The 25433-nt window shown below is 47.6% G+C and overlaps 1 protein-coding gene across 1 annotated transcript in view; it reads left to right on the top strand.

The window, feature by feature from the left end:
* The window catches only part of LOC119460513 (intermembrane lipid transfer protein VPS13A), a 1139096-nt gene extending 1114237 nt beyond the window's left edge, over positions 1 to 24859 (top strand). The window contains exons 79-80 of the mRNA XM_037721434.2: positions 21669 to 21795; positions 21870 to 24859. Coding sequence (XP_037577362.2) covers positions 21669 to 21795; positions 21870 to 22010 — 268 coding nt within the window. The 3' untranslated portion in view covers positions 22011 to 24859. The remainder of the gene's footprint in view (positions 1 to 21668; positions 21796 to 21869) is intronic.
* Positions 24860 to 25433: the final 574 nt, after the last annotated feature.

Below are 25433 nucleotides of genomic sequence, written 5' to 3'. Positions count from 1 at the left end.
ACAACGTGGCAGATCAGCTCTGCGGAATCCCACAAGGTGGAGGAAGTGTGATGAAAGGGAAAATCTGAGAAGCTTTCTTTCTGAGAAACCCATGTGGGTTCCCTTTGCAGCTTCATGCCACATTCAGGTGGATCTTCCCTTTCATGATCTTTACAACGAAGTGACCTGCAAAACGAATGATTTCAGAGGCCCGAAGCACTTACAGGCGCTAGTGTTAAAGGTGCTTGTTGTGCCAGTGGATGTAGCCTGACGATGCATGACAGCAATTGAAACCAAAACAAAACGTACAGCATCTTTAGGTCCTTAAATGGCCTCTCACTAGGCCACATAGCAAATTTTGACTATACGCTAGAAGTTGTTACATGCCCTCTTGGGAGTGTTCTACTGCAATAATTTTTTTTATTGGTTCATTAATAGCCAAAATAGAAATATTTCAGTGCCGCAAACTGATGATTTCACCACCAAGGACACTCTCTTCATTTGCCCCATCTAGCCTCCACAAGCAAAATTGCTTCTCCGCGTTCTCTGATACGAAAACTGGAGGATCGCGTGATGCATAGATCACAAGCCCCAGTTTTTTTTTTTTCCTGTCGCTTTCTGCTGCACGGTGCACTTCTGTTGATTTGGCACGTACGTGAGCTGTTGTGTTTGTCTCGTTTCACGCAGCACACTATTTTGCGCACTGTGCACGAGAACACTTCACTAGCGGTATAAGTCAATGCTACACGAACGCTGAGGTAGATGCAAGTGAATCACAGAGCATGATGGCGTGCTGGAGCACAGTATAAAATGACATAATTTCGCTCTCAGCGCACACGACTGCACGATGTGGGAACAAGCAGACGAAACGGCTGTACATCGCTCTTGCTGCGGTGTGAAGTAAAACAAAAGCACGCAGATGTTCAATTTGTGTGTTTTATTATTTCTCTAAACTTTAATTCGTCTATTCAAACAACAGATTACGCAAATAGCAGATGTTGCCTTGAATAATTCTCGAAGTGTCACATGTCACTAGGAGCGACGTCACAGCATGACACTATGGAGCGTGGCGCCCGCGAGGAGAAGGGCAAATGGTGTTCAGTTTAAAATTTCAGCTCTTTCCACGGCGCATGGCGATGGAATTCATAGCAGACACGATCGATCGTGAGCGTGCATTGTATGCACTGCACTTTTCAGCTCAAAATGGCCAGACATGTTAAGGGGCCCTTTAAAACTCGGACAAGGGCATTTTTAGGCCCTCAAAAACCAAATTAGGTCCAAATACTGAAATACGCACTTACAGGCACAAATAAACCCTAATTAAGCTGCTTAGCACGGCCTAATTCATGCTTGGATATTAAATAGGCACGATAGCAATATAAGGAAGGAAAAAAAGGCAGTTTGTCTAAAGTTCCAGTCTGTAGTTAATTAATCTCCACTGAGACTGCGTAACAGTAAGATGTTATAAGCCGATTCCTTGAACAAATGAAGGAGATATCTATCACCGGGACGTTGCACGTAGAGCATTGCACGGGCTCGGGCTTACCCGAAAGCCCGGGCCCGGCCCGGCCCGTGGGCCAGGCCGGGCCGGGTAGAACAGTTTTTTCACGGGCTCGGGCCGGGCTCGGGCACGGCGTGTGCTTTTTGACCCGGGCCCGGGCCGGGCTCGGGCTTTCTGGTGGTGTGCATTTAACGTGCAGCGAGTTATTCTCGGGCGTCTCAACTCTGAAAAACATTATTTTTCGGTCTCGGGCCGGGTTCGGGCCGGTTTCGAGTCGGGCTCGGGCCGGGCTTGGGCCTAAGGTAAAGGGGTGGCGGGCCGGGCCAGGCGGGTAACGTAGAATATTTCCGGGCCCGGGTCTCACCATAAAAGTTTTGATCGGGCTCGGGCGGGCCGCCCAACGTAAAAACTGGCCCGGGCCGGGCCCGGGCTGAAAAAATCGGCCCGTGCAGTGCTCTAGTTGCACGCATTCAGCCATCTTGGCTATCTCTGTAGATCACCAGTACATAAACGGTGCCTTATTTTTCATGTATTTGGACACCCTGTCACAATATTTTAACCAAAAATATATTCTGGTACCCATTTGCAATACCTCTTCAAATATTCAATCGGCATTTTATCAGGACTGGGAGTTTTGGTGACATCCAACCTCAATATCAATGCAATTACTCCCTCTTTTGAAAACACCATTCCATTGGTCTGATCCACTTATTGGAGCATTTTATTTGAGGATGTAATTTCGTTGGAAGCAAACACTGAGGTAAAAATATTAAGTTCTTTGGCAATTAGAGAAAATTCACTGCATGTGCTTCCGTTGATTAATATTATTGTAATAGTGGGTTTTGCACTTGACAGATACCTCCAAAACCCTTGCTGTGCATTCTACTAGTAGTTGGCAAAAGTATATCTGAAGAAATGTGACCTAGCTTTACTCAATTCAAGACGAACCTGTGTACGAAGAGCTGCTGTAGCATTCACTGGAATCTTTTGACGTGCTCACCTTAATCGCTGCATCAAGTGACTAAGATTTCTGGTGACCCAAGGGTTGTGTTTTTCAATGGACTTCATCCTTTGTGGCACATACCACAAATATTTGTCGCAATGACAAATTCAAAGTACACCCACGCCTTATCTACGCTATCTTCTAAGTGAAACCTGTCAAGAGCATGTTCCAAGTGGTCAAGAATGGATGTGTCATCAGCTTGCCTAAAGTTGTGCACAGTAACGGTTTAATGTTTCACCAATTGTTTGTTTCTAACTTTAAGTGCTCTGGCTACAATATTATGTTAAAAAATTCCATCCTCTACAGCAATATCCTACTCAAATGTCTTATCTATTAAGAATAATAAGTTTATTGTTTGGAATTGTTCTTATACTCGTCTAGGCTTGTTGACCACCTTAACCATGCCATGTTCTGCCATTGTTTCGAGTATACGAGGTGTTTTCAAAAAGAAACCGAACTTTTGAAATAGCACGCCAACCAGCAGAGGAAGCTTCGCGCTGCGGCTGCTGAGCGCATGTAGCGGCAGGTTTAGACAACAAACTGCCATTTGCCGCGTTTCGCTCTGACCGTTAGTTGGCGAGCTACAGCCGCTGAAGTGAGCACACGAACAACCTGTTCTTCGGATTGGTGCCAAAGTGACAATGAAGGAATTGGAAGAACAGCATGTGTGTGTGAAGTTCTGCTACAAACTTGGGAAAACTTTCACAGAGACATTTCAGATGCTTAGCCAAGCATACGGGGAGGACTGTATAAGTCGCACGCAGTGCTATGATTGGTTCAAGCATTTTAATTGAAGACTGAAGAATGTTGGTCGGTGACGATCCCAAGCCTGGACGACCTTCCACATCCACAGATGATGACCACGTCGAGAGAGTTTGAACTGTGATTCGTGGAAATCGTCGTTTGACTGTTTGAGAAGTCGCTGACGAAGTGGGTATCAGCGTAGGATCATGTCAAGAAATTTTTAGTGACAAACTTAGGATGCATCATGTCAGTGCAAAATTCGTGCCGCGTTTGTTGACTGACGAACAGAAGCAGACCCGTGTTGAAATCAGCCAGGAGCTGCTCGCCACTGCCAATGACGATCAAAACTTTCTTAAGAACATCATAACAGTTTTCCCAAGTTTGTAGCAGAACTTCACACCCACAAGCTGTTCTTCCAATTTCTTCATTGTCACTTTGGCACCAATCCCAAGAACAGCTTGTTCACGTGCTCACTTCAGCAGCTATAGCTCGCCAACTAACGGTCAGAGCGAAATGCAGCAAATGGCAGTTTGTTGTCTAAACCTGCCGCTACATGCGCTCAGTAGTAAAGCCCCTCAATTTTTTATTGAGGGGCTTTACTCAGTAGCCGCAGCGCGCTCCCTCTGCTGGTTGGCGGGCTATATCAAAAGTTTGGTTTCTCCTTGAACTCACCTCTTACGATCAGCTGATGCCAGATCTGAAAACGATGAAATTCTTGCTTCTCAATCTATACCCAGCAAATTAAAATCTCCACTTGTTAATTCAAGGTTCGCCAGACTGTGAAATAAATATCTTCAAATTAAGCAAGTTTTCGAATTACCCAAAGAGATGAAAAAACCCAGAAAAAGTTGGGCAAAGACGCATAGCACAAGTGTGTCACGTTACTCTCCCTTGTAGCAGGACTACTCGAAGTGAGCTGGGATTGCTTGATGCGGTAGTTTGCTGCATCAAGGGTCACGATCTCTCCGTTAATCGTGTGCAGCATCTCGCTGTCACCACTGCTACACTCAAAAAACCTGTAGATGACGTTCAGGGGCTTGATAACCGACGCTAAAGTGGGCGCACGATCGTTCCTGCCGTATTTTCAAGTAGTCAGCAAAGCCTATAGTCCGTCACTACCGTTGCCATCTTCATACACTGCTGGAAATGTGCACATGGCAGACATTTTTTATGCAGTTTGGAATCGTATGCACACAACACACCAGCAGTGGAGAACATGACAACACATGCAACGCAGCTAATATCTACATGAGAAAAACCAGAAATAGATAATCAAAGGCGCTGCATTTATTCATGATACTCTGACTCACTTCTGTGTAGCTGGTGGAAACACATTAAATTATTGAAATAGATTAGATTTTCTTCTTTGTACTTGCACTTGAATTTGTTTGCCTGCAGTTCAATGACTTCTAATAAAAGGAACCTGGCAGTGCATCTGCATTGCAGCTAAGTGAATTTTGGAGCATTTGTAGTTATTTTTGCCTAGTTTCAAGGTCAGAGCATCGCTAGAAAAATTGTGTGTGCAGATCGCCAAGTGTTCTTGTCACGATATAGGGAAGGAAATTCCATATTATAGTCTCCGCACTAATCCTTGAACAGCCATAGAAATGCTTCCATTTTCGATTTTGTACCTGCTTCTCAAAAAACTGCACTTTAGCCATGAAGTCTTTCATGTCCATGTACCGGTCGTGAATAATGTGTGCAGCTTGCAGCTCTCCTTGCAGCTTGCAGCCCCTCCTTGCAGCTTCACATTGAGCTTATTCATGTGGTCCGTTAAGTCAACGCAAAAGGCCAATTTCCACAGCTACTCGTAACTGGACAGTAGTTGCTCGTGGCGCAATCCTCAAGTGCAGGAACTCTTTATTTCTTCCCTAAGGTAAAAAAACAAGACAAAACTTTTCCGAAGCTCAGCCATCGAACTGCCGTATGATAAGTCACATCTACAAAAGAAGAGCTAAGGTTTGGGCTTGTTGGTTAAACATATTGTTAGTTCACGCTTGTTTAGTATCATCTAGCTGCTTCCTTTCTTTGCATCCTTGCATCGTATTTCACAGTAGTGCACCACAATCATTCAACATGTCTACAAATTTCGATTTTGTCTCATTTAGAAATTTACAGGTGTAGTGGTCATTGAGCTCATGCGAATTTGTAACATTAGTAGCTGAAAAAAAAAAAAACACTTTCACAACACAGGACATGCCCATGTACAACGTTAATAGAACCAACTCAGTTTCACAGCCCCACTGAAAACATCGGCCCCGTGGCGGTCGCGAGAAGTAACGGCGCTGCGATCGAGTCCCGCTACCGGCAGTGCTTCCGGTTGGGCGCCTTCTTCGCTGCTGCTGCGTCGCGTGCGGTTGTTTTGGTGCTGTGTATTTGTTGCATCCTGCAGAAGTTTGTGCTTGTGTCGAGCATGCAGTATGCAGACGTGTTATGCACCCTGTTGTAAAAGCGGCTGCGAGTCGTCAGCTAAGTGCTACTTTTAATGCGTAAGCATTCTTTGGCGAGTACCACAGGTCCGTCATGCGAAAAGTGTAATGCCTTGTATCTGTACAAAAAAGCATATTTTTCGAACTTAAAATGTTAAATCATTATAATAATATAAGTTTAGATGATTGGCAGCTTCACAAGAGATAAGGAACTATTAAAAAATGAATCAGAGGTAATACTTGCAGGGATACATGGGGCTCCATAGAAAATGCGTGGGGAAGCTTATAGAAGGGGTAGGCCAAAGAAATTTGGGCGTGGGCCAACTCAAATGTGGGCGTGGCCCAACTTGAAATTTGCAAGTGGGCTATTTAAATTTGCTGGTGAGTCAACTGAAATTTGGGAATGGGCTAACTTAAAATTGGGGGTGCGCCAACTTGAAATTTGAGGGTGGGCCACCTTGAAATTTGGGGGTGGGCCACCTTGAAATTTGGGGGAGGGCTAAATTAAAATTTAGACGGAGGCCAACTTAAGTTTGGGAGTAGGCCAGCGCACAATGCGACTGTACTTTCTCCAAGAAAATGCATAGCTTATACAGAGTGTCCCAACTATTATGCACCAAGACTTAAAAATATGCAAATGCCACATAGGTGGACAGAACCAAGGTAATGTAATGGTGTTTGCCGCCGCTTGCAGGTACTCAGATTTTTTTTTCGTTTTGCCTAATTGCATAATTAGTCTTAATTAATTAATCAACTTCTGAAATATAATTGGATTAAAAGTGTAAATCAGAAAATTGTAGAGCAACATGAAAAACTCCCAATACAGTTTTTTTTTTTTGCTGAAAAAGTGTTTTTCCGAGTGTGAAAGAAGCCCGCAAATGTACGCAAAGTGCCTCGAGCGGCCAGTAGCGCGGCACACTATATACAGCTATTTACATGCTATAGTTTTGCGGGCAAAGAGCTGGCAATATTTTAACAAATCATTACAATCCTACTCTGTCCCCCACAAGTGGAAGTCTGTTAAAATCGTCCTCTTGCATAAATTCGGAAGTAAGTTTGACGTCTCAAATTATAGGCTGACCACTCTAACTTGTACAGCATGCAAGCTTTTAGAACATATTTTGTTGAAGCACATAACCACATACTTGGAAAAAGCATTGCATACTATCCCCATACCAGCATGGTTTTCAAAGAAGGCGCTCGACAGTAACCCAACTAGTGGAATTAGTGCATGACATATTGCTGACTATTGACAACCAGAAACAAACCGACTTGATACTGTTAGATTTTTCCAAGACATTCAACCGCGTGTCCCACCAAAAATTGACTTTAAATCTTCTTTCTGCCTTAGGTGACAGTCCTTTGTTCACTTGATCCGACACTATCTATCTGATCGATTACAGTTCGTACAAATTCACAACGCATCGTCCTGATTAGAACCCGTCACATCAAGTGTACCCCAGAACAGTGTCCTGGCACTTGTGCTATTCCTCCTATACATTAATGTATATGAGGAATATATGCAATGCAATGTGAAATTTCATATTGTTGCACGGACGCGTGATTGAGAAGAACGATGACCGGTGAACGTGCTTGCGGTCCCGGGTTGGAAAAGAAGAGGAGGACGACGCTGAGTTGATCAACCAGCTGGCCGCTCTTGCGCTCACTTTCGCGACCTACAATAAACGGCCCCCTTCATCCGTAAGGGTGATAAACGGTAGCCTTCACGCATAACAGAGTGGTGAAAGTGCTGGGTAAGCGTTCACAACAACGGAACCGTCACTGCTGCAGCTTCGTCGAAGCCGTCGACTTGCCGGCCTCCCGCCATCTGCTGTGACCGTCTTCGACATGCCTGAAGAAGGAGCCGCTCCGAGGGCAGCGTCTAGCACTCCACTGCAATACTACCGAGTTCCACCCACCTTCGGAGGAAAAGCGGGAGAAGATGCCGACGAGTGGCTCGTCCATTACAAACGAGTGAGCAAGTCCAACGGATGGGATTCAACCGCTCAGCTCATCAATGTGGTGTTCTCCCTGGCCGACACCGCACTCGTGTGGTGCGAGAACCACGAGGACACGCTTACAACGTCAAGAGCTCAAGACGTGTTTTGGGGACTCAGTCGCCAAAAAGAAGCGTGCTCAGATCATGAGCAGACATTGTCGTAACAGGCACAGCTACCAGGTGAGACACGCACCACGTATATTGAAGAAGTTTTAAAGCTGTGCAAGATGGTCAGTGCTCGCATGTCAGAAGAAGATAAAGTAGGACATTTGCTGAAAGGAGTGGCTGAGGATGTGTACAATTTTCTCATCAGTAAAGAAAGCCTAAGTTCCGTGTCCGACGTCATTCGGCATTGCAGAACCTTTGAAACGCTGAAGATGCGTCGGATTACGCCAAAGTTTGGTCGGTTGGCAAACGTTACGGCAGTTGCCAGTGTGGACACGAGCCCTTGCCTCGACCTTCCTTCGACCATCTGACAGATTGTCTGCGAGGAACATTCCCGCCCCGAAGAAATGTCGCGTCCAACAGCTGGACCACCATGGCATGTACACGTTGCGTGAGGCTATGACTGCGCCACATTCGGCCCCTCGGCAAACAATGGTTAGCGCAGTGGCCGTAGAGTACACCGCAGCCCCACAGTCTCGGATGACAACACGCTCTCCTACTCTGCGCTACGACCGACGCACTCAGCACACACCTTCTCGACGCCCGATGTATCGTCATGACACACGCCATGAACCAACCCACTACAATGGAAAATGACAACGTTCGGTTCATCGACGAACAACCAAGGTTTCGACCTCCCCCGGTGTGTTACTCTTGCGGTGTCCCAGGTCATATATCGCGGTTTTGCAACCAGCGTATGACCACGTGGTATGGCCAGCCCTCAGAGTTGTCACGCCTCTCCGAACGGCCCCATGGTGCCCCGTGGCCAGCACACACATCATCTGGCGACAAGCATTGGCCGTGCAGCTCCCGGAATCGCTCCCCGGCATCTGACAGGAGTTTGACGCCCCCATCGCGTCCTCATGCTTCCCGTTCTCCCTCACCGCTGCGTCGCACCACGTCCCCTTCGTCACTGGAAAACTAGCTAGCGCGGCTGATGGAGGTGAGGTCGCTGGAGATGTGCTACTGACAGAAATACCTCCTGTGTTGATGCTGAAAAACAAAGTGCGCGTTTTTGTGGATAATGTGCCTGTGATGGCTCTGGTGGACACAGGCGCAACAATTTCAGTTATGAGTGTCTCTAAAGACGTGTTAGGGTGAAAGGTCATGTTCAAATGGGACGAAGCTTCAAAGTTCTGTGGAGTGAGTGGCGAGCCATTGCAACCTATTGGTGTGTGTAGCGCTGACGTGTTTTTGGGAGGCCATGTTATTACGACCGAGTTTAGGATTATTCCTCGGTCGACCCATGATGTTATTCTTGACATGGACTTCTTGCGGGAGTGTGGTGCCACTGTTGACTGCCGCACAGGGAAGGTATTCATAAGTGGTAGTATGCCATCAGCACTCTTGGAAAACCCTGTAGATCACGAAACCATGCACACTGTGTCTTTGTGACGATATGGTCTTACCTGGATGATCTACCATTTGTGTTCCCATTGTCTGTTGCGGCACCGATTCTGACAGCTTCGATGCTACCGTTGAACCGATGCACATGAACGTCTGAAGAATGTCTGAAGATTGTCTGAAGAAGAATGTGTTGGTTCCACATCGGTGTGGTGTCGATCAAAGGCGGACGCCCTGGCTTGTGGATCGTAAACTGTTATTACCAGATGGCTTGAAATTAGCCTTCGTCCGGGAACACGCGTATCTATCAGTGGCTGAACTTACAGAAGTACCGGAAAAACTTGATGGCCACAGCTCGGAAACGGCCCTTTTGTCTATGATAAATAAATCGCTCAGCACGAGTAAACGCCGAACGTTAGTGGGTGTGCTTTCGGAAGCACGTCTTGGTATTCGACTTCGCGCAGAAAGACAAAATACCTGCAATCCCCGCATCACGAACCCGCCATACCATCAACACGGGTTCGGCAAATCTGATTAGACAAAAGCCATATCAGAGTGCCAGATTATCAACTACCAAGTGCATGAAATGATGAAAAAAGGAGTCATACAAGAGTCGGCGAGTCCGTGGGCAGCTCCAGTGATTCTTGTCAAAAAGAAAGATGGATCATGGAGATTTTGCGTCGACTATCGCCGATTGAATGCTGTAAAAAAAAAGGACGTGTACCCACTCCCACGTATTGATGACGCAATCGACTGCCTTCATTCTGCCTCTTGCAGAATGAAGGCAGTCGATTGGCAACTGCTACTGGCAAATCCCGATGCATCCTGAAGACAAGGAAAAGACTGCCTTTGTAACCTCTGACGGGCTTTTTGAATTTAATGTGATGCCATTTGGACTGTGCAACGCTCCGGCAACTTTCAAGAGATTTATGGAGAGTATTCTGCGCGGGTTGAAGTGGAACATCTGCATGTGCTACCTCGATGACGTCGTCATCTTTGGCCGCACCTTAAGCGAACACAACTCGCGTCTGCATATCGTCCTGAACTGCATCAGAAACGCTGGCCTAGTTTTAAACTGAAAAGAAATGCCACTTTGGAGACCGCCAAACCCTTGTGCTTGGGCACCTCGTCGATAAGGACGGCATCCGCCCTGATCCCCAGAAGACAGCAGCCGTTGAAGCGCTTAGTGCACCACACTCTGTCAAGGAGCTCCGCAGTTTTCTGGGGCTTTGTTCCTACTTCCGCCGCTTTATTTTTAAGTTTGCCGACGTCGCATATCTGCTGACATGTTTGCTACAAAAGGACATCCCCTTTGAGTGGACTCCGGAGTGTAATTCTTCTTTTCGTCAGTTGAAGTTTCTGCTGATGTCACGACCTGTTTTTCAACACTTCAGTCCTTCAGCTCCGACAGAACTCCATACGGATGTCAGTGGCACAGGTGTTGGTGCCGTCCTAGTTCAACGCCACGGTGACCGCGAACACGCGTGATCGCATATGCAAGTCATTCATTAAGTAGACTCGAGCAGAATTACACTGTCACGGAACAAGAATGCCTCGCGGTAATATTTGCGGTTCAGTGGTTTCGTTTTTACCTGTATGGACGCCCCTTCACAGTTGTCGCCGACCACCACTCATTGTGTTGGCTTGTAAATCTTCGTGACCCTTGTGGCCGCCTTGCGCGCTGGGCGCTCTGACTACAAGAATACAGCTTCAGCGTCTCTTATAAGAGTGGTCGACGACACGCTGACGCGGACTGCCTCTCGCGTATGCCACTTAGCACTGCGGACTGTGACGCCAACGACTTCGATCACCTTGTGGCTTCTGTATCGCCGAGTTTTCCAGACCTCGACTGTTTCAAAGCCGAACAGCGAAAGGACGCTAAATTAACACCGCTCTTCACTGCTTCGACCGCCTCTACTACAGCAAACCATTTCTGTGTACATGATGGACTCTTATATTGTCACCCAGCTTAGAGTACAGCTAGAATAGGTGACCAGCAACAGATAGGTAAAAAACACGTCAGCCTTTAATAATGGCTGGACCTCGGAGAGCGTGCGCGCAACCACGAACTTCGTCGTTCTCGCCTCAAGTGGCCAGTGTCACCACGTGACAACTTATTTCGCGTCATTGCTCCCCTCTCAAAGGCGACCGACCCGGTCGCTTCTAGGGCAGTGGGCGAGCAATATGGGCAAGAGTGCCAACATGGAAAGAAAAAAAAAAACATACAGGAATGTACACAATGCTGAAGCGGTCTGTGAGGGTTGCTTATTCCTCGCGTGCGTAGTACGGCTTCATCCGTACTACGTGGACGACTTCAGCACGGGGACGGCGTCGGTTCGAACTAGGATCAGAGCTTTGAGGCACGACCTCATAGTTCACATCACTGAGGCGGCGCACAACTTCGTAGGGGCCGAAATAGCGGCGCAGCAATTTCTCCAAGAGCCCACGGTGTCGGATAGGTGTCCACACCCACACGTGGTCGCTTGGTGAGTACTGGACGTTCCGTCGGGTCCGGTTGTAGCGGCAGGCGTCGGTATTCTGCAGGGTGCGGATGCGATTCCGAGCAAGCTGGTGAGCTTCCTCTGCTTTCTCGACGAACTCTTCAGTGGTGTCATTCCTTGTGGTCCCGTGGTGTACCGGGAGCATGGCGTCTAAGGGGGTTGTAACGCGACGTCCGTAAACGAGCTCGAATGGTGGAAACTCGGTGGTCTCCTGCACAGAGGTATTGTAAGCAAACGTCACGTATGGCAAAATTTCATCCCATGTCTTGTGTTCCACATCAATGTACATGGATAGCATGTCGGCCAATGTTCTGTTCAGGTGCTCTGTTAAGCCGTTAGTCTGTGGATGATAGGCTGTAGTCCTTCGGTGGTTGGTATGCGTCAGCGTGATGACTTGTTGCAACAACTCCGCTGTAAACGCTGCACCGCGATCAGTAATGAGCACAGTGGGTGCACCGTGACGAAGCACGATGTTGTGGACGAAGAAGCTGGCGACTTCAGCAGCATGCAGTTCCCCGCGGCACAGCTTTTGTCTCCGCATAGCAAGTTAAATAATCGGTTGCCACGATTATCCACTTGTTTTGCAAGGAAGACGTGGGGAACGGACCCAGAAGGTCCATTCCCACTTGCTGGAACGGCGCCGGCGGATCCAAAGGCTGAAGGAGGCCGGCAGGCTTTACGGGTGGGACTTTACGCCTCTGACAGTCACGGCACGTTCGCACATAGCGCTGAACCGACGAAAATAGGTGTGGCCAATAGTATTTCTGCCATATGCGCGCTACTAATGTCCTCGCGAAGCCTAAGTGGCCGGCACAGGGATCGTCGTGACACGCCTGTAAAACTTCCTCGCGCAGCGCCGTCGGAACGACGAGAAGGAACGTTTGTTGGCTGTTCTCGAAATTTTTCTTGTACAGGACATCGTTCCGCAGGCAGTACGATGTCAATCCTCGTGAACAACAACGTCAACTCCGTCAAGATATCGGATGACTGGAAGCAGTTCAGAGTCTGCACGTTGGTAGTCAGCCATGCGCACCACGTCGACGACACCAAGAAACGGCAAATCTAGCTCCAAGTCGGAGGATGTCAAGGGAATTGGTGAACGTGACAAGCAGTCAGCATCGCTATGCTTACGGCCCGATCTGTAGACAACAGTCATGTCGTATTCCTGGAGGCGGAGGCTCCAACGAGCGAGGCAACCTGACGGGTCTCGTAAATTGGCAAGCCAGCAGAGCGAATGGTGGTCACTGATTGCACGAAATGGCCAGCCGTATAAGTAAGGTCGGAACTTGCTGATGGCCCACACGACTGCTAAACATTCTTTTTCGGTGGTTGAATAATTAGCTTCTGCTTTTGTAAGACTACGGCTCGCGTACGCAATTACACGTTCTACGCCGTCTTGCCATTGAACCAGAATAGCCCCGAGTCCTACGTTGCTTGCGTCTGTGTGAATTTCAGTTGCCGCGGTGTCATCAAAATGCGCCAGCACTGGGGCGGATTGAAGGGGTTTGCGCATTTCGGTGAAGGCCTGCTCTTGGTCTTCCATGCACGCAAAGGGCACATATATCTTGTCGCATCAGTCTCGTGAGAGGTTCAGCAATCTTCGAGAAGCCTTCAACAAAATGACGGTAGTAAGCGCAGAGTCCCAGGAACTGCTGAACAGCCTTCTTGTCTTTAGGGTGAGGAAACTCGGCAACGGCAGCGAGCTTTTCTGGGTCTGGTCGTACTCCTTGGGAGCTGACCACGTGGCCTAAAAACTTGAGTTCCTGGAAGCCAAAGTAACATTTTTCAGGCTTGATGATGAGGTTTGCCTTGCGCATTGCGGTAAAGACACTTCGTAGCCGGGTGAGATGTTCATCGAACGTGCTGGAAAACACAACACTGTCATCTAGGTACACTAGACACGTCTGCCACTTTAGTCCGACGAGTACAGTGTCCATCATTCGTTTAAACGTAGCAGGAGCGGAACAGAGACCGAAAGGCAGGACTTTGAATTCGTATAGCCCGTCGAAAGTCACGAAGGCGGTTTTTTCACGGTCACGCTCGTCCACTTCGATTTGCCAGTACCCTGACTTTAGGTCTAACAAAGTAAAGAACTCAGCATGACGCAGATGGTCCAAAGCGTCATCAATCCGTGGCAGGGGGTAAACGTCGCGTTTGGTGACTCGGTTAAGCCGTCTGTAGTCAACGCGGAAGCGGAGCATGTTGTCTCTCTTTTTTACTAGTACGACAGGCGACGCCCACGGACTTGTCGACGGCTGGATGACGTCGTCATTCAGCATTTCTTCAACTTGACGCTTAATCGCCTCCCGCTCCATAGGTGACACGCGGTACAAGTGCTGACGAACAGGCCGCGCCGACTCCTCTGTAACTATCCGGTGTTGCGTAATGGAGGTGCGCTGGACTTTAGATTCTGTGGAAAAACAGCCAGAGAATTCTGTCACTAGGCCCAGTAGCTGATCATTCTGTACATCTGCTAAGTCAGCATTAATGTGGACGCGGGTACTCGGGCTGGCGTGAGTTGTTGCATCTGGTGAAGTCACTTGTAACGTGCCGACGTCGGAGAAGTGAGCAATGTTGTTCAGAAAGGCCACAGCTGTACCTTGAGGGACGTGCTGATACTCATGGCTGAAGTTTGTCAGCAAAACTTGCGAGCACAAGCTTATTCTGTATTCGAACAAGGCCCTGGGCGACGCAGATGTGTCTTTCGAGCAACAGCGGGATATTTGCCTCGGCAATACCCTCATAGTCGTCGAATGCGTCGAAGGTTACGAAGGTCAATACGCTGCTCCTTGGCGGCACCGTGATATTCTCGTCGACAATCCTCAAGGCGTTGACATACGTGTCGTCAGTGCTGCTCCCTGCTAAGGCCTGCGCCGTTGAAAACGTTACCAGAGACTTTTGTAAGTTAATCACGGCTCCATTAGCCTCCAGAAAGTCCATTCCCAGAATTAGGTCCCTCGAACAGCTTGGGAGGATAACGAAATCGCCGAGGTACGTAAACCCACGAATGCTCGCTTGCGCTGTGCATCTTCCTACCGGGGTTAGCAGATGACCTCCTGCATTGCGAATCTGCGTCCCAGTCCACTCGGTAGAAACTTTCTTCAGCTTGCAGGCAAGGTCCATGCTCATAACTGAGGTGTCCGCTCCAGTGTCGATTAACACTGTTATTTCGGGAATGTTCGACGTTATTACCTCTCGTACGGTGTTTGACTGCGTCTGTACGTCTGTGTCGTTCTGTTTTCGTCGTTGTCGTCGTAGTGGAGGATCTTGCGCACAGTCGACGTCAGCGACCTCACCTCCGGAGGTCGCTGAACTCAGTTTTCCCGAGCCGCCGGGCTAGGCGAGCGGCGTCTGAGAGCGCCGCGAGAGAAGGCTTGGCTTGGTGATGGTGACCTGTATAATAATAATTATAATAAGTTTATTTCCTATGAAAAGAATTACATGGTGGGGTTCCGGATAAAAAGTTGCGCGCAGGCAACTTGACCAGCCCAAAAACCCATCAAAGGCAACAGAGGGCGTCGGGCGCTCACATGTGAGTAAATAAATCGGAAGGTGTCAAAAAAAGAAAAAAAAATGTGTATACGAGACAGGTAGTAATACACTTTAACAATTAGAAAAACAAGTAGTCTGCATGAACAAGGTGATATTGAATTTATACATGAGCATTATACATTACATAAAGAAAGTCTTATTATACGAAAACAGGGAAAAAAAATAGCACTATATTCAGTGCAGCATAGACTAAAGCAAATAAAGGGGGGAAAGGTCACACAGTATTGTATATGAAACAAACTCATTAAACAACAAGGATTAACAAGGATTAGTTTGACTGAAAGTAGCTGTGCAGGCTGCATATGGACAGAAGGTCTATTTCTCGTAAGGCGAGGTTATTGAGTAGAGTCGGAAGTGTATGTCGAAGCATTTGTTGACCATAATTCGTTCTTGAGTGCGGAATGTTCCATTGTTCAGGTGTCCTAGTGTCATAGGCTGCGACATGTTCGTGTAGGCGAGCTATGTTTCGGATTCCGCTTACCGCGTGCTTGAGCTCCTTGCGATACGTCAGTGCCAAACGGTGTTGAAAGAGATTTTGAATTTTAAGTAGATTAAGTGTTGTGAATAGTGGCTGAGTAGGAGCATCGTACGGCTTATTACATATCAAGTGTATTATTTTTATATTACCTCACCATCAACGAGCAGGAGACCACGAACGGGGCTCGTGCCATCGTTGATCACCATTGCGACGATTCGCGACGAAACTCTCTATTTCCGGCGGCCGCTCACCAGGTCGTGGACGAGGTGCATTCGGCGAGAATCCTCGGAGCCCCACATGACAATAAGGACACATTCTGTGTCCCCTTATGTAATACCCCTGTCAAGGGGTCTTTAAGGTATTAAAATGAAATGAAATGAAATGAAATGTGCCCGGCTTCGCCACAATGATAACAAAGGGGCTTGTAGTCTGCGGTGCGCCAGACGTCGCTCTTCCTAGTTCTTGCTTCGGCGATGTGCGGTGGGCTGCGAGGCCTGAAGCTTACGTCCAACTGCTGAGCGGCGTGTACCATGCTATATGCACTTGAGGGTGGTGGACGGCGTACTGCTTCAGCGTAACTCATTTCAGGACGCGCTCCCTGCTGTGGTGCCTCGTACTGTTCAGGAACATGGACGGCCTGTCGGACCTCGGCGCGCACCATTTCCACAATGGAAAGTTGTCCCACAGAGGCAGCGGTCGTCTGCATCTTCTGCAGTTCCTCCTTGATGACAGCCCTGATGAGTTCTCGCAAGGCACCGACGTCGTTGCCGAGGGTAACGGCAGGGAGCTCCCTTGAAACTTGAAATCACGGCGTCGCGGTTGTATTGCCTGGCCCGCTGTTGAAGGGCCTTTTCCATGGCAGTGGCTTCATCGTGGAATTCTGCAAGTGTCGGCGGTGGACTTCGAATGAGGCCAGCAAAGATTTCCTCTTTGACGCCGCGCATTAGGTGGCGCACCTTCTTTGCTTCAGTCATAGAGGGGTCCGCACGTCTGAACAGCCGATTCATGTCTTCTACGTACGCCGTCACTCGCTCATTCGGGCCTTGAATTGTCGACTCCATTGCTAACTCCGCCCTCTCCTTCCTGTCCGCCCTGGCGAAGGCATTGAGGAACAGCCGACGAAATTCTTACCATGACGTCAGTGTCGCCTCGTGGTTCTCAAACCATATTTTAGCGGAATCTTCAAGAGCGAAGTACATGTAGCGAAACTTACGCTCGTGGGTCCAGTCGTTGACGTTGGTGACCCGGTTAAAATGGTCAAGCCAGTCATCGGCGTCCTATGAAGCACTCCCGTGGAATGGATTCGGCGTCCGGATCTGATTGACGACCACGTGCGATGCTGCAGTAGCGGCAGGAGGTGGTTGATTCGTCATTCTACTTTGTTCGGGTAGCAGACCGTGCTGTGGCTGGAGTCCCTGGAGACGTCGGCTGGTACGTACGTGCACAGGGGTAAGCTCGGCCGAACTACTCGCCGGGCTTAGGTCTGGGATACGCTCCGGAGATCTTAACATCGACCGTACCCAGCACTTCCACCAGAAATGTCACCCAGCTAGTACAGCTACAATAGTTGACCAGCAACAGATAGGTAAAAAACACGTCAGCCTTTAATAATGGCTGGACCTCGGAGAGCGCGCGCGCAACCACGAACTTCGTCGTTCTCGCTTCAAGTGGCCAATGTCACCACGTGACAACTTATTTCGCGTCAATATAAGAACTTTTCCAGCACTGGCGCTCGTTTTGTTCTAGTGGCGCCGGAGAGTCTTCGCATAGCGATTCTGATTGCTATGCACGGTGACCCTACGTCTGGCCATTTGGGTTCGGCGAGGACGCTCTACCGGATTCAGGAATGCTTTTATTGGCCTCGAATGCGACAGTCTGTTGAGACGTATGGGGCCAGCTGCATGCACTGTCAGCGCCACAAACATCCATCTAATGTTCCAGCTGGTCTCCTGCAGCCAATTCCACCTCCAAGCACTCTTTTCCAACAAGTGGGCATTGACTTCGTGGGACCTTTTCCAAAATCAGCCAAGGGAAATCGGTGGATAATTGTTTGCATCGACTACCTCACACGCTATGTACTGCGAGACGGCGGCCGTCCCCTCAGCAACTGCCACTGACGTTGCAACGTTCCTACTGCAATATGTCATCCTGCGACATGGTCCACCTCACGTCCTCATCAGCGACCGTGGACGACAATTCACAGCAGATGTTGTGGAGGAGCTGCTTCATTTGTGTGAATGCTACTTGCGTGACTCGACACCATACCATCCACAAACGAATGGCCTTACGGAGCGCACCAACCGAACAATTATAAACATGCTATCTATGTTTGTTTCATTCGACCACAAGAACTGGGATGGCGTACTGCCTTTTATCACGTACGCGTTCAACACCGCCAAGCACGAGACTACCGGCTGTAGCCCTTTCTTCCTGCTGTACGCACGGCCATCCCAGTACACAATCGACACTATTTTCCCTTTCTGTAGTCACGACAATCCCACTGTTTCCGAGACCGTCTACCTTGCCGAAGAGGCGTGCCGTATTGCTCGTTTACGCACTTTGGCATCGCAGGACAGATCAAAAGCACGCTACGAGATTCGCCACCGTCCGGTGACCTATCGCCCTGGTGACTTAGTGTGGCTGTGGACTCCTGTACGGAAACGCGGGTTATGCCAAAAGCTTTTGGCCACCTACGATGGACCGTTTGTTATTCTTAACAGACTCACAGAGGTCACTTATACCATAGCTCGCCTCATAGCGAGTGGTAGAAGAGCTGCCAAGACCCATGTGGTCCATGTAGCCCTCTTGAAATTGTTCACGTCAAGACAACTAGATTCACTCGCCCGGCGGGCTTCGTCAGCGACGAGAGGAATGTTGCACGCACGCGTGAGTGAGAAGAACGATGACCGGTTGGAAAAGAAGAACGATGACCGGGTTGGAAAAGAAGAGGAGGACGACGCTGAGTTGATCTACCAGCTGGCTGCTCTTGCGCTCACCTTTGCGACCTACAATAAACGGCCCCCTACATCCTTAAGGGTGATAAACAGTCGCCTTCGCGCGTAACAATATGTGCATATGCAATGTAAAATTTCTACTGTTTACAGATGATTGCATTTGGTATTGCGAAGTTAACTCACCAGCTGACGAGGACACTTCATGAAGCATTACAGTTCGTTGATAAATGGTGCGAAGATTGGCAAATGAGTTAATATCCAGAAATCTGCAGTGCTCACAATAACTCGGAAAAAAGAAAGAACTGATTACAACTATGCAATTAATAACAATGTGATTCCAAGGGTTGACAAGCACAAATATTTGGGTATAACTCTTTCACACGATCTCAGGGTTGAAACTCATGAAGGCAACATCACGTCATCTGCATTAAAAAAGGTTTTTTTTTTTTCTTAAACTTCAACTCCACTTCGAGCCAACTAAAACGAAACTACTTGCTTATACTACACTGGTTCAACCAATCGTAGAATATGCCATAATTGCTTGGTTTCCTCACAATAAGAAACTTTTATCACAACTAGAAGCTGTTCAACGTAACTATTCAACAAACCAACAGAAATGATAATAAAGCCGGTTTACGAACTATTGAAAACAGAGTGAAACTAGTAAGTTTTTGTTCCAGTGTCTGAAAGGCGACATTAAAATTGATACAGCTTAGTTCATTTTTTTAACCATCCCGAGACCAATCCGACATAGGCACTCCCAAACACTGGACGAATTCTCAGCCAACTCAAACTGTTTTAAATATTCATATTTTCCACTTGTAATTAGAGAATGGAACAAATTGGACAAAGAAATCACTAACACTGAGTCATTGAACAGTTTTGTATCCATATTAGGAAAAGCACTGCTAGCATCTCAGTTACACTCGAACCTCGTTATAACGAAACTGGATATAACAAAATAATAGATATAGTAACGACATAAATGAAATTCCTTTTGAAATCCCCATAGAACTCCATGTATTTAAATACTCGTTTTAACGAAGTGAAATTGTCCTGCCAATGGGTATAACGAACTAGATTCGTTTCCGAAGCCAATACCCGACCGTTGCACGCAGAGCACATCGCTTCCGGAGGGTTTGGCACTCGTTCGCCGTGGCAATTCAAAACTCTCATGTGCCCACGTCGAATACGTCGTCGAGCAACACTGGTCTTTCTCACCGCCGCGTGTAGCTACGCACTTGCGCACGAACAGCAGCTCACTATCGCACTTCTCTACTAACCTCTCTCTCTCTTGCGCGTGCCTGGCTGTGTGAGCTGCACCAAGGTGTGCGGTTACGCGCAGCGGAGCGAAAGATTAGTGGGGACGAGTGTCTCATTTCAGGAATCGTGAGCCATCTGCATGCAGGCACGATGCATTCACTTCTGCGCAGCGTGAAACGCAGGCAGGCACAGCTGGCCGTGGCTTCTGAGATCTCCCGGTGCAATCTCAGGGGTCACGCACAACCCTGCGCAAGTCGCGCAATGCTGTGCAGCTACGCATGGAGGTGCGAAAGATTAGTGCATTCACTTCTCTCCCAGGTAGCACAAACCCATCTAGAAGACGTCTACGTTTGGGCTTGTTCAAGCCAAGAGGTTGGCAGGCACAGCTGGCCGCGCAACCCTGCGCAAGTCGCGCAATGCTGTGCAGCTACGCATGGTGGTGCGAGAGATTAGTGCATTCACTTCTCTCTTTCACTATGGCGATATCAGCTGGACCTGCCCTCTGAGATCTCCCCAGCGCAATCTCAGGGGTCACGCCAGGCCGTGCGTTCACTTCTCCCTCTCCCTGCAGCTCACCGTGCGGGCTGGCAGCTGGGCATGGCCTCCCTGATTGCATTGGCATCGGTGCAATATCGGAGGCCATGATCTGGCCGAGCCAAGCCAGCACGGCGAAGTTCGCTAACCTCCTCAATCACACAGCGGAGCGCTGTGTTGTGTGCCACGTGCTGCTCGACCGCAACGAGCTCAGTGGAAAGCGGACGCGAAGGACCATCACAATGGAACATAAGGCAGCTATCTAGAGGCTGTCGAATCAGGTGCCAAGCCGCATGTTGCTGGACACGCCGAAGATTCTTTTGTTGTTTTATTCGAATTTCATCGCATGCGTGATTGGCCGTGTACCGGTTCTGCGGGTCGCAAAGCAATCTTCTTATTTCCATGTTTACAATTGTGCATCCAATTAAGCATATATGACAGTAAATGGCAATAATGAATATAATGAAGTAACGGATATAACGAAGTAATTTCGGCTCCCCCGTCAACTTCGTTATAACAAGGTTCGAGCGTACAATAACTTTGTGAAAGCAGTATGAAACCTCTCCTAATTGTTGGTTATATATGTCAAGAAGTCATGCCAAAATAAGATGGCATTTCACTGCATGAGAGTTGAAAGCCGGCCGGTCTAGTTGGTTCTCGTGCAAACATGATGGATGCGCTTACTGTCAACTGATCTTTATTTGTAATGGTGCAATGTATAAAACACACAGAACATGGTGAGCTTCGAGACGCACATGCAGTCAGTTGCTGAGTGACCTAACAGTGAAAGGCATAGTCAAAACTGAGTAAATCAAAAAAGCAAGAATCACCCATGGAACAAAAAACGACTGAACAAGTGCAGAAGTTGGCAAAAGGAGCCAATTAGGCAACTGCAAAAGCCTACAACAAATAAGCGCGCCATTGGTGAGGTTCAGCTGCTTGGTTACAAACGCCATTTATGCAAGGGACTGGGATGCACTGCTGAACACAAGAAGGCGTGTAATCCACTGACAGAGCTCGCGGGGAAGCTGGCCTCTGCACTCAAATCTAGGTTGCCACGAGCTTAAAAGCAGCAAGTTGCCAAGCACTTCTGGTGCCAGCAGGACAGGCGAGCACGTGCTCTGCACCTAGTGAGATCAGTTTGCTTTGGATTTGTCTGTTGCTTGCGGAAGTGAGCACGAGGTTTTATACTAAATGTGTGCTTTCACCTTCCTCTTGTTAGGCATGTGTTTCTCTTGGAAAAATGTCGACTCTGGGGTGGCTGGACGATCCAGTGGAGCATCCGACTGGAGGATGTCGTCTCAGTGCCCTTCATCTCTGGCAGCAGCCTTGTCATACGGGTCAGACAGGTGAGGTCCAAGAGAAACTGTCATTGTGGGGTTGTCCTGAGTGGCTGCTCCATTAAGGATCTTGTTTCTCACAGGATGAGTCCATAGCAAGTTTCACGGGCAGTGAGCGCTTCCTTGTTTGCCAAGATCAAGATTTACTCAAGTGGTTGAAGCTGAAAATTGAGAAAGCTCTGCTGTTCACCATGGAAGAAAGGCCCTGCTCTCTTGATGGCTGAGTCACTGGAAATTGCTGTTTGTACTGTGTTGCCGAACTGTATGATTCTATGCCCAGCCTTAAGGCAAAGGCTTGAAAAGCAGCAAGCACTCAAATACACATATGTGCTTATCTAGGCACAGCCAAAGTTAATTTGTCTGTACTCCTGGTATATCAGGTGTTTAATCAAAAGCTTAAGAACAGTGCATTAGATATGTAATTTTCAGCAATCTATTTGTGACATTGAAACTGGTCAGTGCTGTAGCAGATGCACCAGTTTAAATCTGGCATGAGATATTTTGGTGCTGCACAGCTTTGTGGCAACATATTGGAATGCTTGGCTCAAGATTACACTAAATGGACAACCAGCTTCAATTCCACAGTGACAGCGGGTTGCTAAAATAGTCAACTACTGTATTTCAGTTTAAATCTACCGTCAGTGATCACCCACTTACTAATACCCAATGCAGCAAACTGTGTTGCCGACGAAATGCCTTCTTTATCTCTGCTGCACTGTTCCAAAGAATTAGCTCTTACCACAGAAATCTGCTCGTTTTCAATGGTTGGTTTATTTTTTATATGAAAATATATTAGCCACAATGTATACTGTGATACATCAAATGGTCAGATTATAGCTTTAGTGTCTTTGTTTTGAAAGAAAGCTAAACAGAATTACTGGGTGCACAGGGTATTTGAGAACACAACTTTGGATCACACTCCCATTGTTCTCTAGGTACGTCTTTGTCCTCATCAGCTGCTTTATCACTTGCATGATTGTTCAGAGGCAGCCATTCTGACACAGGTGATGACAATAAATGTAGTCGCTCCAAGTCGGTTTAGCCACTAGCCAAGGCAACTTGGAGATTGCCACCTCACAAGCTCCTCTGTTTTCAATGTGACAAAAAGTGCATGGCTTCCAATGGTGACTATTAACTTGAGGTGAAGAGACTGAAAGCACACAGATATTGTCAGTGACAGCCTTGGAGAGGCGACATAATGTCTATTGCCAAGCGGCTTCAGGTAGTGGAGTGAGTAGCAATGCTTTTGTAAAAATTAGGATATTAAAGGGACACTAAAGGCAAATACTAAGTCAAGCTAAAGTGACGTATTAGTGCTCGAGTATCTCTAAAGCATCAATATTATCGCGAGCAGAGCCTTAGTAATAGAGAAATTGAGGTAAATGCAGGACACAATTAGAGACTCCCCCGGGACATTCAAGTACTCGCCCGATGACGAAGGCACTCCTCATTTAAATTCTGTCACTAGTACTGAACCACTCGTTATAAAAACATCATTGTACTGTATTATAAGAAGAAAGAAAATACTACTTCACCAGTTCTATTACACTTTTACAAAAAAGAACTGACATTACACCGTTGACAATGACGCGGGCGGTCAAAAGGTTTCGTGATTGCTCGACTCTGCGCCTCCCGCACTTTTGCGTTTCAGTTTTTCTGTTATCGTGTAGTGTTGCGCTGGTTTTCTGGCTCGCGAACCTCGCACTAACTGCAAGTAGCAGAGAATTCCACTTCCATGCGACGTCGCGGAATGCCCGAACGGTCTACGCCGCTTGACCAAAATCAGCTGCAGCGGCACACCGTACCGCCGTCTCTCGGGCGCCGTTTCACTCACCAACGGCAGCAAAGGGCGGTAATGGCGTATGCAACATCACCACTCCTCGGTTGCGTGGCGGGTGATTTGGATTGCAATAAAGGTATTTGGACCCTTCAGATCCAATTTTCTCGTAAACTAAGTCTTTTCTTTGCACGAGACAAGCGTTTCGAGGTTTCTGAAAAGGTATTCAAACAGTACACGTCGACTTAGTATTTGCCTTCAGTGTCCCTTTAAGCTTTGCTGCCTCCCACACATGGCGTGTGTGACCCAAGAGTGGCCAGCTGTGAAATTTTACAGTAATGTCACACTTGTCATGGCCTCCTAGTTCCCAAAACTTAAACCCACTAGGCTACGTCTAGGATGTCTTTATGAGGTAGACTAACAAATGGCCACACAATGTGAAAAACTCACTGGAAGGATCTGTTGTGGAATTCTCAACATTTACATGCACCACCTGGGCATGCAGCCATTTTCAAAGCCCAATTCAATCAGTTTTTGAGGCTCAAGGTGGTTTTACTCAACGGTCAAGAAAATTTGGTGCAAATGTACTCATTTTTGTCTAAAATATTATTATTTTTTCTAATGTTGTCATAATGTTCTCAAATGCCTCGCACACCCTGTAAATAGTGATAAAGCTTTCCAGCACTTTTTTCAATTTTTGTCAAGCAGTGAAGAAAAAGAAATGCTCAAGTATAATCTGTGACTTTACTGAAGCATACTGCAATTAAATAAAATCTTAGACATAGAACACATGTTTTGTTGCTGTGGCTTTCAACTCTTCTAAGTCAGTCTAAAAAAATATTGTGGACATAGCTGGAATTAGTGCTGTGCTATGTGGGGGAACAGTTGATTTTTGAAGTGAAAGAATGTTTGCTGTAAACAATGTATTATGGTTTTTGAGTGGCCTGCAACCTGCAGGAAAAATTGATAGCCACGGTGTAAGAATAAATTAGGTGATGACACTGCGGCCAGCGGAGCATCCAGATTGTGCTCCCCACCTACGCTGTTTCCGTTTCTCGGCCACAGGTGGCGCTAATAGTTGGAAGTTCACTGATTCCCGCTGCGTAGGTTATTGATGCTGAGCTTTGCTCGTTTTTCGCGCTTGATATCGGGGTTTGAAGAAAAGTATGCCTGTATACGTATAAAGTATGAAGAAAACGTTGAAGCCTGTATATCGATCGTATTTTCTAGTTGCTCACGCCAATGTCTCAGCAAATTAAAGCAAAAGAAAAATAAACTTTCTCAAAGCACCTTGAACCATTGCATCTCTAAGCTTACGCATGTGCTTGGCTCGACAAACTTGGCTTGGCTCGACAAACTTGGCTCGACACACGACCCTTGCCAGTCTTCCGCTTAGTGTAAAGGTGATGGCGGTTATACTTTGTGCCAGTACAGTAAGCTGTCCAATCTTACTCCTTACAAGTCCAATACCTCGACTTGCAATTTGGTACAAAACGTTTTTTTTTTTTTTTTTGCCCATTTTGAAGCGCAGCAAGCCTGAGCGCAGCTAACTGGCACTCGGCATCACATGCCGCGGCATTGTATATGTTGAATGAATCCCAGCAGAATACGAGTCAGCCGAACAATGCACTCACAGGACTCACAGGCACAACACAACACTTTTCGAGAACACGACAAGCCTTCACACACACAGGAGTTTCAGCAAGTACACTTCATTCAGCACCCCCCGCGCGGCGGTCAGCGCCGGTCCCTGGATGGATGGATGGATGAGGCTGAACCCTTTAAATCGGGCAGTGGCACACGCCACCTAGCCATGACTATTAACATATTTTGTACTTTGTGGAGGGTGAAATTTCACCCTTGCCTTGAT

The sequence above is a fragment of the Dermacentor silvarum genome, chromosome 8 (genome assembly GCF_013339745.2).
Source record: "Dermacentor silvarum isolate Dsil-2018 chromosome 8, BIME_Dsil_1.4, whole genome shotgun sequence".
Classification (NCBI taxonomy): Eukaryota; Metazoa; Arthropoda; class Arachnida; order Ixodida; family Ixodidae; genus Dermacentor; species Dermacentor silvarum.
Note: the sequence above shows the minus strand (reverse complement) of the source record. Positions and strands in the feature narration are given on the sequence as shown.